Genomic DNA, 14721 nt, shown 5'->3' with positions numbered 1-14721 from the left:
AAACTGTTCCCCTTGGCAGCTTAAGCTAGACTAAACTAGCAAGACTGAAAGAGGTTATTGATATACAATTAAATACAAAAGCAAAACAAACAAGAAAAATATATTCAGGTATTACTGTGCCATGCATATTGTGAGAAAAGTATTTTAAAATAATTAACTTTAGGATAAAACACATTTTCACATATTATAACAACTACTTATCTTTCTGAAAAAATACAGAGAAACAATCTAAGGGAGAACGAATTTATTTTCATTTCAGACTTATATGGCCCATCATCATGAGTAAAGTATAATGGCTAGAGACTTGTCCATATTGATGGGCAGAGGCAGCGGCCGCTGGTTACATGGTGTTACCTATGAAGAAAAGAGGTAGATAACAAGTTAGGCAGACAAATAGCCTTCATTGTGGACCCCTAAAGCCCCATCTCTGCTGATCTATTCCCACCTCTTTAAGGTTTCACAACCTCCCAAAACAGCTTCCAGCTGAGGAAACTGTTTATACTCATTATGTTTCAAGCACCATTTCAGATTGAAGTATATCATAGCGATAAGGGAGAGACTGCAGGAAAGCAGATAATTCCAATAGCCAGGAAAAACTTCAAAACGACATAAAATTAACCATTATACTACTGTGTATTGGAATAAAAGTGAAGGGAATATATCTCATTATATTCTAATGAAACTTGAAAAAGTCATCAATAAAGCAATCTTAAAGTTTAGAAAACATTGAATGTTTCTCACCCAAGAATGGTAAATTACCACACAAGGTCTTCACTGGCTTTAAATTCTTGGTTTTTTAAGTTCACCTGAAAAACAAAATATGGTGACAGAGATTAAAACCACACAATGTAGGCACAAGGGACTTGTTCAAGGTGGACATACTCTAGGATATGAAAAAGACTTCCATGTATCAGAGCTATAAATTCAAGCAAAATAAAATAAAATGCCATTCTGATTATGTAGCATTAATTATATTTAAAAAGGTAAATATATTAGAATTAGAACAGTTAACCACAATGCATGAAACTAGTTTATACATGTGCATAGTTTCTATAGTTCTTATTCATAAATAATGCAAAAATACAAAATGGGCTGGTGTTTTCATATCTGTTACAACTATTTATAAAGTTCAAGCAGCACTGCTATAATAAACATCAGCAGTGTTTCTGAGTTTGTATTACAATACAAAAAGATTCGTCAATTAAACTTTCAGGAAGCTAAGAACTTTCAACCATCAAATTCTCAAGGGGTTGTCTCACCTGAGGAAGTAGTTTCTCCACCCTCAGTAGAAATAATACAATAATGCCTTTTCTGCCTTTGACTCAGGAAATTAATCTTTATTGTCTGCTAACCTAACAGTGACTTCTCTGAAGGAGTTGCCAGGCAAGAAAATGTTTTCAGGGATCATCAATAGTTGCCTGTAGACCTATAACCAGACTCAAAGCAAAACAGGCTCCTAGAGGAAAGCTAGAAAGTATAGTCCACAAGAAGGAGCACTATACAACTAAAGAGCTTAATGGAGTTACTAATTCAAGCAGAAGTCTAGAGAATATGTGTGGGAATGGGTTTTAAGGGCATCGGGTAATGGTGGATCAGGCTGAGTTTATTGATGTGGGCCCATTGAGTGGGAATTCTGCTGTGGGACTGAGAGACCAGCCCCCAGCTCCCATCCTGCCCCCGACTTCCCTTCCGGACCAGAGGTGAGTATCCAGGCTCAGCCCGGACCCCATCCCTGGGTTCTATAAGAAGAACTGAACAAGCCATGAGAAGAAAGCCATGAGAAGCAAGCCAGTAAGAATCTCCCCTCCATGGCCTCTGCATCAGCTCCTGCCTCCAGGATTCTTCCTTGTTTCAGTTCCTGTCTTGACTTCCTTCAGAGATGAACAGCAATGTTGAAGTGTAAGCCAAACAGTCTTTCCTTCCCAAGTTACTTTTTAGTCATGGTGTTTTGTCACAATAGAAATCATGACTAAGACAAATTGGTTCCAGCATAGTGGGGTATTGTTTTGACAGAATTGATCATGTTTTGGGGAGGATTGTGGAAGGACTTTGGAACTTTGGACTAGAACAATCATTGAGTGTTAAGAGTTCAGTGGGTTATTCTTTAGGGGCTTGGAAGATAAGAATGTTAAAAGCAATGCAGAAGATGGAGGCCTGGCTTGTGAAGATTCAGAGGGAAATTTAAAGACTCTATCAGTGACATTTGTTATTTTGAATTAAGACACTTCAAGTATTATATTGAATAGCTAGAGAGTGATCAACTTTGTCTTGCTGATGATTTTAGTGGAATTGCTTTGAGTTTCTCTCGATTTAAATTGATGTTGACTATGGACTTACTATAAACTGCCTTTGTTATATTTATGTATGTCCCTTGTAGAAGAGAATCCTGCTCTCTCAAGTTGTCATCTGACTCCCACACTAGCACCATGACATTATACATCCAGAACACACACTAAATAGTTGTATGTTAAAAAAGAAAAAGAAAATTATGGAACATTCCTCAGAAAAGGATGCTCCAAAAAGAGTCATGTTTTGTGTAAACATGTAATTCAGTTACATTGTTAAAGGACAGAAAATGTACAGAACTACTGCACTCTCCTCCTAGAGATCAATTTTACCAAGAGATGTGATTATAGTAGTGTAAGTAAGTCTGGATCCGAAAGAAAACTGAACATATCTAATATCTAGCCATAAAAGAAATGTTGATATATCTTCAATATTAATGAAACAGGCTATAAAACATGCAGCTGTGGAATTGGTTTCTAGAATTTGTGCTCCTTGGTGGGAGCAGAATAAAGGACCATTATGCCACTGACTTTTCAGTGTATCCCCCTGATCACTTCCAAAGAGAGGGTGCCATTAAAGAGTGAATTGGTGTCTGCCTGGAATTGTATAAATGATATACTGCTTTTCACTGGCTATATCAAGATACATCAGACTGGTTCTCTGTTTCTTTGATATCTTTCTTAAGCTAAACCCAAAGCCAGATATAAACTTGACAAGTAGTGGAATTACCTGATGTCTTTGTTAATCCTGTCTGTGCAGGGTCATTTTTTCCTGTAAGTGTTGGATGAAGACTGGATTCAAGTTCACTAGCCCCATCGGTCACTACATCATAGGTCACTATAGCATCCGTACTATCATGTTCAAGCCCAGATGTTTTGGCCTTTTTGTTACTGGGACCTGCTTCATCACTGCTGTGTGTAGATGTATTATTGCAGGGTGAACTATCATGATTACCTTTCCATCCAGTACTAGTTTCACTCTGTTTCTCCTCTCCTGGCTGGACACTGTTGATGGTGTCCATCTCCTTTCCCTTTTCAATGTTGACACTGAGTGCTTGTTGAGTTTTATACTTCTTCTTCCTGCTTAATGTTTTCTCTTGAGAAGCATCCTTTTCATTACAACTTGAATGCATTTTCATGATGAGTGCATCAAATTCAGGGTCTGAATCTAATGACCTTTTTGAAATTAATTTTCTCCTGCAGACAGGGCATTCTTTGTTGCCACGTCTAAGGGCTGTAATGATGCAATCTTTACAAAACCGATGGAAACAGGATTTTGTAATCCTGGTGTTTTTCAATGTATCCAGGCAAATTGGACACCTAAAGTTATTACACTCATCAACATTTGAAGCCACAATTTCCAAATCATTTGTAGTTTCCTTCTGAGATCTTCCTTGTAATTCCTGTAAAGCCTGTTTTGATGTTTCCCCTACTAGTTGTGCTTCATTTGTCTGAACTGCCTGTGACATGGTGGCTTCTGACACAGCCTGAGGCTCCTCTCTTCTCAGATTGGGCTGGACTAGGGATTTGGCATTGTTCTCCTCTGGTCCCTCCATCCAACGCTAAGCTTCTGTTTACCCAACTATATTGGAATACTTTATGCATGTAAAAACCTACAAAGATTGAAAATAAAGAAAATGTTAGCTGGATAAGGCAAATAATCAGTTTTATAGTCTGACACTTCAACAGTTAATAGGCAAAATATCTTGGCAAATACATCTCAAAAGGCATAGACTGTAAAACTAGATTTATTTATTCCCAAAAATACATTTGAAGAAACATTTTAATCAAGAAACAAAAAAATTAAAAAGGAAATTGCAACTTGACTAATTTAAAGAGGAATTTTCAACATTAAATACAATAACATAGAAATTAAGATATGCTAAGTCAGTAGGGGAAATCCTATCCCTAGACAAAAACTACAGGCAATTAATGACTGCTAAGAGAGTTAGCCTTTCCCAGGAATGAGCCCCCTAATTGGTTATCCAATACAAAGTGGTCAGGGCTGAAGCCATATTCAAACAAAAAACATAAAAAGGACTTTCTAGGTATATTTACATATTTATGGGTATATAAATATACATATGTAGGGTGTGTGTGTGTAAAACAATTATAAAAATGAGGCCAACAATTGGAGAAGGGGTGGGGTGCTATAGAAAGGGTTGGAGGGAGAAGGGAAGGGGGAAATGATGTAATTATATTTTAGTTTAAAATTTAAGAAAGAAAAATACACTCAAACTAAAGTAAAATTTTTTTTATAACATTGTCTTAGTTAGGGTTTATAATATTATGAAGAGACACTATGACCTAGGCAATTCTCAGAGGAAAAAACATTTAATTGGGGTGGCTAACATTTTTCAGAGATTTAGTCCATTATCATCGTGGTGCAACATGGTGGTGTGCAGGCAGACATGGTGCTGGAGAATGAGCTGGGAGTCTTACATCTTGACCCATGGGCAACAGGAAATGATCCGAGATACTGGGCATGGCTTGAGCATATATGAGACCTCAAAGCCTATCCTGACCCAGTGACACACTTCCTCCAACAAGGCCATACCTATTCCAACAAAGCCCCATCTCCTAATAGTGTAACTCCCTATAAGCCAATTACATTCAAACTACCATAGCTATGAAGACAAATATATGTCTTAAATCTCTCATTGTAAAAATATGCTACTTGTTTTCTCTTATTTGTGGGTCCTATATGTTTAGTGCATACACAAAGTCATTTGTACATTGGTATGATAAGAGCCTAAATGTGCTTGTCAGGAAAGTGGAATGGAATTAAGAGTGAGGAGGGCTAGAGGGGGAATTTTTGAGGGGTGAATATGGTCAGAGTACATGATATACTTGAAAGTCTTTACGAAACTCATCAGTATGTACACACAATTTAGGGCAATAAAAAAGAAAGCCTGAAGAATACCTGGAAAAGGCTAGCTCTACATGATGTTGCTAGCTGTGCATTAGAAAATAATCGCACCTAAATTGAGTAGAGGCATCTTTGAAGATGTTTCAGACTGTCCACAATAGGATACTGTGAAGACTATTCCATTAATCGTCCTTCATCTAGTAGATACCAATTCATTTATAAGCTAGGCTATGTCCCAGAGTAACATGGCTGGCCTAGCAGGCATGATTCCATGGATTTTATTCCTAGCACCACTCAGATGAGAGTAAATTCATAAACGAGTATATTTGTTCAATGAAAATATTTGAGAAACAACTGTTAGTGAATAGTCACTCACAAAAACAGTGTGAGTGAGAGGTGGGAAAGGCATTACTAAAAGTGATTTACTTTCCTAAAAACCTATGTGACACATAATGAATATTTCCCATCCTAAAAGGACTACCCCCAAGTACTTTATTGTTATCAGAGGCCCTCCAAGTAAAGAAAGATTATTAAATATTGCGAAATGCTTTCATGATTGCCCAGTCTACAAAAGGTGATCAACATATTTCAATGTATTTAGAGCAAACCAATAGAAAAAGATGTTTGCTATGTATTCAACCTTACATTTTTTGTTAGTGTGGTTTGTGCTATCAGTTGAATGATGAATTTCTGAAATCACAAACTTACCTTACAGGTACTTGTATATCCTGAGATGACAACTTGATGGAACCAGATGACTTGCCATGAAATGAATTGCAAAGCTGAAACAAAAATGTGAATCTCCCATTATTTCAAACTGAGATTGACTTTCCATTTAAATGCACTGGTTTCATCAAACAGTTGCCAAATCTTAAAATCACAAGTGCTAGAATACAGATTGTGTGTATGGGAGTTTACAGTCAATGAAAGACTGATCTTCCAGGTAACTTTCCAATTGTGTACTAAGACAGCCCCACAGTGATACAGCCAGGAAAAAGAAGGATTATCTTTAATCTGCTCAAAACAATTTAAGATAGTTTAACTGTTATAGTTAATAGATATTCCCCTAAGATAAAAATTTAAAAGGTGATATAAACTTCCAAGGAAAGATTATTGTATACCATTAGGGAAAGTTCTAGGAAAAAGCAAATTACAGATCTTAATAAAATATCATATGTATTATTTCATAATCATATTTAAAAAATATTAATATTGATACTAGGGGAATCTAAAGGCAAGTATCCCTCCCTAGTTGGTTCACTCTACAACCTCAGAGCAATTATAACTTCTGAGCCTGGGGCCTGCAGAATATCTTTTCTTTGAGGGTGAAATCTGAATCAGAATTGTGCAGTGTTCGGCATGTTGGAAGTCTGTTTTGAAACATATGCTGGAGAGGACAGTGTAGGGACAGGTAAGTTCAAAGGTTTACACAGAGGCAAACCTGATACCAGGTAGGCACATAGAAAATACTTAAACAAGGAAATTGCATTAGTATCTTGATAGCTCTGTCTGCTGATAATCCAAATGTCCCATTATGTATACTTGAGTTTGTGTATAAGTTGTTCCTGATATGCCAGAAATTAAGGTGTCAGGGCATTTTCCAATACACGTCATAACCATGGAGGGTCTAAAGTTTCAAAATGACCCCAAACACATTATGTCATATACAGTGTGATTTTGATGCCACCTTGTGGGCCTTTCTAGGGATTACTGAAAGTACAAGCAGACACATGCCACCAAGATTTGGGAAGGAAAACGAGTCATGTTATTTCATAAATATACCACCTAGCTCACAAATATAGGCTAAGCCTTTAAAACCCACAATGAATGACATACTGTGCTGCTAATCACTCCTTCAGTCAGGCCATTCCATTCTCCCTTTTTATTGCATGGTCTGCTCTCCTTGTTAGGTAAACTTCTGCTTTAACTGTTTCATGACTGAGTATGTCCCTTCCATAACTTAACAATGAAGGAGAAACTTGCACCTGGTAACTTATTTTTGTGTCATGATTTGGGTGAACAGGCATCAACAAAATGCATATATCTGAATCTCTACAAATGGCAAATGACTTGTGCTTAAATCTAAGGTGTGTACTATCTACTGTAACTTGCTCTTACATTCATTTTCTATCAAAATTTCCAGGCCTGAGCCTCTTCTTGGTGGAGAGCCTTAAGAGGAACTCCTTAGGTGACAGCCTGCAAAGTCAGTCACTGTCTTCCTGCACTGGCTTCTTGATGGCTCACCATTGATCTTTTGACTTGTGTTACTCTAATCCCTCCTTTTTTTCAATTAGAACCCATACACTATTAATGAGTACTTCAAAGACATCTATATCCTGTTTCTGTGTTTGATGACACTATAAAAGCTTTCCCCAAAAGACTCATATAGCACTGATCACCAGATGCCCCAAGGCAGTCTCTTGACACTGATAGATCAGAAGAAACACCACAGACCATGTAGAGATGAACCAAGACTGGAGTAATGTACAGAGGAGCTAATCTCATTAATCAATGTTTTTAGTTCCTAAACACATTACAGTAGCCACTCTCTTTCCAAGTGCTACCTTGCAACCTCTATAGGCAACATCTGCTCAGTCACTCTTGCCTCCTTTTCCATGATATATCTTTAACACAAATTTCTGCTGCCAACCATCTTGTCTATTTTGATTCATTATTGGTGCACATGGCTAGATGCTCAGACATTATGAAAATACCCATTTTAAAACTGAATGTTTTTGTTGTATATAGAATATATAAGTAGGTGGGATAAAGCCTATTTTAAAGGTACCTTGACTTCAAAATTTGGATGTAAGGATATATTGCTTTGGAAAGGAGGGTCTGCATTTGTTTCCACAGAAAGCCAGAGGCTATGGATTTGTTCCAGATTAAGATACATCAGGTTTGACCAGCCAAGACCACCAGAAGGGTCTCCGATGACACCATGGCCCAGATGATCCAATATCCAAAAACAGTTTCAAGGCAACTGGCTCAGATATTACACTCTCATGGACTATTCCATAATCCTAAAATTTTCTTTGTGTCCCCATAAGATACAGTGCTCCCCTTCAGCAGAAAGTAGTAAGAAAAGCTAAGCCCAAATTCCCAAAACCAAGCTTGCTTTGGAGATGGAATTGGTTTACTCCTTCTCTAAACCCAAACACATTGAAAAAAAAAAAGGTTAAAAAATTCTTTTGTTCCATATCAGAAGAGCCCTCTGGTGTGGGACAGAGAATAAAACAACATTTTTATTTAAATCAGGTTGATTATAAATGCAATTTCGTTCTAAAGAAAAAAGGGGATATGATATAGATATAAGATAAAAGGGTAAATTATTAAATCTACTTTTAAAGAACAAGTTTTAAAAAATATTTTACATTGCTATGGATTTTAATTTATTGATACCATTTTATACTTAATTTTGTTATACTGTATATATATATTTCTATTCTCCTTTGAGGTTATTATGTTTATGTAACTCATTTAAATTGTACTGGATAATTAAAAATACAGATTAATAATTAGTCTTCTATGATAGTCAAACTTATAGTCATGTTGTTTTCTAGGTATACATCGATATAATTCAATTAGGTAGGTAATCTTGAAACACTTCAAAGACATAAAGAATATGGCATTTAAAATATTTAAAAAATTTAGACTCTCTGGACAATGAGACATGTCTGCTCCCGAGAGCACTGGATTTACTTCAGAGAGGATGGGCATCGAAGACTCTCCATATGGAATTTATCTTCTTCTTGGCAAAAATAGCCATTTGGGCAAGAAACTGTTCTTGCCTGGACTGCTTGATCAACTGGACATGCAGGACCCATAAGAAGGTAACCACTAAACTTTGCTTGGCAAAATGGTCCTTCAGGTTCCTGCTTTGCAGAGGAAACTGCCAGACATTCTACAGGACACAGAAAAAAAGTGACTGAGAGACTCTAGGCCTGTGGGTTAAAGACAGATGCCCCAACTTTACAAAGGAACACTAGGTGACTGTCCAGGCTGCCAGCTGTCTCTGTCTACCCTGAAAGACTCCCGAAAGTTGCTTGCATCCTTCACCCATTTCTGAGGTAATAGTATATCCTTCTGGGGTGTTTGATGTAGTTGAAGACTAAATAGTTATAATTTCCTCAGTTATGATAAAAGATAAGTTAGATATAAAACCTTAGACTCACAAATATAAGATAGATAGGATATCTTCTTTAATATTGTAACTGTAATTCTTGCTTGATAATTGTTTTGTTATATGTAATTTTACTACGTGAAAGTTAAAACCTTCCTTTTTGAAAAAAAAAAAAGAAAAAGGGGAAGTGATGTGGATGACTGATTGATACATAAAACACTGATTGGCCAGTAGCCAGGCAGGAAGTATAGGCGGGACTAGCAGAGAGGATAATGGAGAGAACACCAAAGCAGAGAGGAGGAGATGTAAGCTTGCCATCCAGGGAGAATCATGTAAAGGCAGCAGGTAAAGCCACGGAACATGTGGTGACATATAGATTAACAGAAATGGGCTAAGTATAAGAGTAAGAGCTAGACAATGGTAGGCCTGAGCTAATGGCCAAGCAGTTTAAATAATATAAACGTCTGTATGTTTACTTTATAAGTGGGCTATGGGACTGCTGGGCCTTGGCAGGACTCAGAGAGAAAAACTCTAGCTACAGTTCAGTACTGAAAACAGTCAAAAGTAGCCCTCTTCCATCCTTAATCAGAACCCTGGCACACTGCAATGTTCTATCTATCGTCCTCATTAAAGAACACTTTACCCTTAAGGAGATAGGAGAGTTAAGATTGTCTACCTGATTCCAGTGCCAGAGTGCTCAGTTGCCTCCCAGGTAGAGCAAGCCTCCAGGTATTGGTGGCTAACACAAAAGGATGAGGTGAGAGAGAAAGACTGGGTCCTGTGAGGTTCTGTAGAGTCCCCAGGGAATGGAGGCAGAGAGGGAATACAGGCCCCTGCAGGTAGCTGAGACAATTACTTGATATTCAAAAGGCCATTTGACATTGTTTTTAGCTTCAGAAAATTCTGAAAATTATGGAATACTACATTTAGCCATGAGCTGACTAAAATATGAAGGCTTGTAAAGATCTTGAACAACAAAACAAGAAGATAAGATAGCAGGAGGTCAAAACACTTAAGTGAATATGGTAATTCACTTTAGGATATAAAAGGCCTTTGCTCAGCCAGGCAGTGGTGGCACATGCCTTTAATCCCATCACTCAGGAGGCAGAGGTAGGTGGATCTCTGTGAGTTCGAGGCCAGCCTGGGCTACAGAGTGAGTTACAGGACAGGCTCAAAACTACACAAAGAAACCCTGTCTTGAAAAACCAAAAAAAACAAAAGGCCTTTGCTTGAGTAAATTGACAAGTAATCAATCACATTTTTGTAGAGACCCAAGGCAAAAGAGAACACAGAGAGATAGAGGAAAGTAGAAGAGAAGGAGGAAGAAATTCAGTGGTGATGGCTGGATAGAGGATAGGCTGTTGGGTTCAGTGATGGCAGGGTGGATCTGGAGCATCTGTCCTTACAGTATTTTCCAGAGAGCTAGATAGGGGTGAACAAATAATGATCATTGTTTTGATCATATATCTGTAAACTAGTAACCAGAAGTAGAAGCAATAATTAAAAGTCTCACAATAACAACAAAAGCCCAGGGCAAGATGGACTCAACACAAAATTCTACTAGACTTTCAAAGAATTAATGCCAACACTCCTCTAATTATTCTACAAAAATATATTTATAAAAAGTATGATATTGACATTAAAAACAGATGCATTGATCAATGGAATCAAATTGAAGACCTATATGTAATTCCACACAATGATGGACAGCTAATTTTTGATAAATCAGCCAGAAACATACAATGGAAAAAATAACAGCATTTTAAACAAATAGTGCTGCTCAAATTGGATATCTACATGCAGAGGAATACAAATAGTTCCATAGTTATCACCATGCACAATACTCAACTTCAAATGGAGAAAGTACTTATTTCAACATAAGGCCAGATTCACTGAATTTGATAAACAAGAAAGTCAGAAACAGTCTTAGACTCATTGGCACGGGATAAGACTTCTTGAACAGAATACCATTAGTGTAGGCACTAAGATCAACAATTAATGAGACCTCATGACACTCAGAAACTTCTAGAAGGGAAACAACACCATTGTTTTGACAAAGTGAGATGCTACATAATAAAAAAGACTTTTACTAACTAAACAACCAATAGAAGGGTAATATCTAAAATATATAAATAACTAAAAATTCTAGAAACAAAGAAAACAAAAAACTTAATTAAAAAATAGGGTACAGATCTGAACAGAGTTTTCAAAAGATGGAAACACAATTGCCTGTGAAACACTTAAATGTTCAAAATCCTTATCACCAAATAATGGGGGAGACAAAGCTCCAATTAGATAGACATTTTTTACCACCAAATAAAACCTCTAGTACTGAGGCTGGGTTACATCTAAATGAGTTGTTGGCCAAAAGGGCCTCATAGAAATCCCCAAACAACTGAGGCATTGTCAAGCCTATTATTGTTTGCTCTCCAAAAACTGATGGAAAGTCCCTACTGTTGAAGACAACAGCTACATAACTCATTGAACATGGAAAAGTCAAGTTGGTGTCCAACTAGAGTTTTTGCCCCTCTGGCTAGTGTTCATGGTACTGGAAGGTATTCTGCAGGCTTCCAGAGGAGAAAGGTAAACACCGACCCAGCTACAAAACCTTCCATCTTCAATGGTGACTTCCCTGCAAGATATGCTGGTGCAATAGTGACCGAAAGCTTATGGGAATAACCGGCCAATACCTGATTGCATTTAAGGCCCACTGCATGAGATAAAACCATCCCTGACACTGTTCAGGTGGCCAAGAACCTAAGACTATATTGTCCATGGACTTAGAAGAAAACCAAATACTACTGTACTGCTGAAGAAACATAGCAAGAAAATGACTCCTAAAGACATTCTGATATATTCATATATCAGTGTCTTGTTTAGCCATAATCAGAGAAACTTTCTCCTGCAGCAGTTGGAAACAAATACAGAGACCCATAGCTGGAAAATATATGGAGAAAGAAAAGAGACCATGAACATTTCATCCTGAATGGGATTTCTTTATCAAACACCTCCCCTCAGGGATCAGGAAACTCTGCAAAAGGAGGCAGAAAGATTCTATGAGCCAGTGAGAATGGAAGACACCATGGAAACAATGTCTTCTAGACATAACTGGGCTGACATGCATATGAACTCAGAGACTGTGGCAGCATGCTCAGGCCCTGCAGAGGTATAAGTCAGATGGGCTCCCAGTGCTGAGAAGGGAAGTGGACACAAGACCCTACCCTAACCCATAAGATATCACCAATTGGCATCTACTCTACCAAACGAAAAGTCAGTTTTCTCCAGGGGAGTCTCACTGGGTTTATCAACCACTCTTAAGGGAAAGTTCCATGCCCAGCAGTCAACACAAAAATAAACTTTTTTCTTTTTCTATTTCTTTTCTTTCTTTCTTTCTTTCTTTCTTTCTTTCTTTCTTTCTTTCTTTCTTTCTTTCTTTCTTTCTTTCTTTCTTTCTTCTTTCTTTCTTTTTTCTTTCTCTTTCTTTCTTTCTTTCTTTCTTTCTTTCTTTCTTTCTTTCTTTCTTTCTTTCTTTCTTTCTTTCTTTCTTTCTTTCTTTCTTTCTTTCTTTCTGTTTCACAAGGATTTGACTGGGCATTTTTTTCTTCCTTACAGATCTTGTGCTGGCTAGTGTTACATCAACTTGACACAACCTAGAGTCATCTCAATGGATGGAACCCCAACTGAGAAAAGGCATTTTCTTAATTAGTGATTGATGGTGGAAGGCCAAACCTACTGTGGGTGGTGTCATCCCTGAGTTCTATAAGAAAGAAGGCTGAACAAGCCATGGGAAGCAAGGCAGTAAGCAGAACCCCTCCAGGGCTCTGCATCAGCTCCTGCCTAAAGATCCTGAACTGTTTAAGTTCTTGTCCTGATTTCCTTCAATGATGAACATTGATAGGAAAGTATAAGACAAATAAAACCTTTATATCCCAACTTGATTTTTAGGTCATGATGTTTTGTTGCAGCAATAGAAACCATAAATAAGGCAAGATCATTTGCTTATATATTATGGTTTCTGGTTTTATTTTTGTGGGTTTTCTCTAGTAGGAATGTCTGTTTTCCAGCATCTGTATGTATTTCTTAGATTTTTTTCTTTGGGTCTTTTTTTTCTGTTTGTTTCCTCTGTCGTATTCTAGTTTGTTTTTTAAAATTATATATATATATATATATATATATATATATATATATATATATATACATATATATAATTATTTAGATGCTTATTCATATTCTAAAGAGAGAGAGAAAGTAAGGGTGTTTAGGGAAGTAAGGAGGCTCTGAGAAGAGCTAGGGAAAGAGAAACATAATCAGAATAAAACATATTATAAAAATATATTTTCTTTTTTAATTAATTACAACATGGTCACAGTTTCCTGTCCCTCTTCTCCTCTCAGTCCCTTCTTCTACTCCCCTCTGTTCCCACCCTCCAGTCTACTCCTTCTCTGTTTCTGTTCAGGAAAGAACAGGTCTCCCATTAATATCAAGAAAACATGGCATATTAAGCTGCAGTAAGACTAAGCATCTCCCTATGTATTAAGGCCAGGCAAGGCAATCCAGGTTCCCAAAATCTGGTAAAGAATCAGAGACAGTCCCTGTTCCCACTGTTCAGAGTCCCACAAGAGGACCAAGTTACACAACTGTAACATATGCAGAGGGCCTAGGTCAGGCTCCCTGGTTGCTGGTTCAGTCTCTGTGAGCTTCTATAAGCCCAGGTCAGTTGATTCTGTGGGTTTTCTTGTGGTGTCCTTGACCCCTCTGGCTCCTAAAATCCTTCCTCACCATCTTCTACAAGGTTCTCCAAGCTCTGCCTAATGTTTGGCTGTGGGTCTGCATCTGTTTCAAAAGTCTATTTTCAATAAAATCAAGTAACAATTAAAGGTTAAAACTATCCACAAAGAAATAACTGGCAATGCTAGTTTGTTATAAATATTATTTGCATTAAACAATTTTAATAAGTTGATGAATCTGATGCTGTTGCCCTGTCTCACTATATTATGGAAGGAACTGAAGTAGAAAGTAGCTGGTAATTGGAAAAAGGAAATATAAATATAAAGAATAATTATATATTATTGTGGGGGTCTCCCTGTTCTTCCTGATCCATTGACCACCAGGCTATGAGGACAAAGGGAGTAGAGGCAGCCTGCAGGGCTTTGTATGGCTTGTGAGTATGACAGAAATAGCCTTCTGGGAGTCGGTTTCAGTATTACAGCTCAGCTCTATTCCAGAGTTAAGTGAAATGTATAATCTGGGGTCAGCATCTGGGCCTTCCCCTAATTTGCATTTGAGAGCATGTTCATATCATATAACTGGAGCACAATACCTAATTATCATATGGGCAGAACAGGGAGAGCATTTGCAGGGAACTGTGTCAAAGGTCACACTTCAGTCAGGCATCCAGGCTCAGGGCCAGATTCCAAATAAGCTCAGGCAGAGAGCAGGAAGCC

At 37.5% G+C, this 14721-nt stretch overlaps 1 protein-coding gene across 2 annotated transcripts in view; it reads right to left on the bottom strand.

Annotated features, from left to right (window-relative positions):
• Window positions 1-229: 229 nt before the first annotated feature.
• LOC102909205 (E3 ubiquitin-protein ligase RING2-like) overlaps window positions 230-14721 on the bottom strand; it is a 44431-nt gene continuing 29939 nt past the window's right edge. The window contains exons 2-5 of one of the 2 annotated variants that reach the window (XM_016004102.3): window positions 5863-5936; window positions 3016-3898; window positions 742-806; window positions 230-354 (exon numbers count right to left, since the gene is read on the bottom strand). In XM_016004102.3, the coding sequence (XP_015859588.1) occupies window positions 781-806; window positions 3016-3841 (852 nt within the window). In that variant the 5' untranslated portion in view covers window positions 3842-3898; window positions 5863-5936 and the 3' untranslated portion in view covers window positions 230-354; window positions 742-780. The remainder of the gene's footprint in view (window positions 355-741; window positions 807-3015; window positions 3899-5862; window positions 5937-14721) is intronic. The other variant, XM_042269184.2, reaches the window with a different exon arrangement.

The sequence above is a fragment of the Peromyscus maniculatus genome, chromosome X (assembly GCF_049852395.1).
Source record: "Peromyscus maniculatus bairdii isolate BWxNUB_F1_BW_parent chromosome X, HU_Pman_BW_mat_3.1, whole genome shotgun sequence".
In the NCBI taxonomy this organism is placed as follows: domain Eukaryota; kingdom Metazoa; phylum Chordata; class Mammalia; order Rodentia; family Cricetidae; genus Peromyscus; species Peromyscus maniculatus.
Note: the sequence above shows the minus strand (reverse complement) of the source record. Positions and strands in the feature narration are given on the sequence as shown.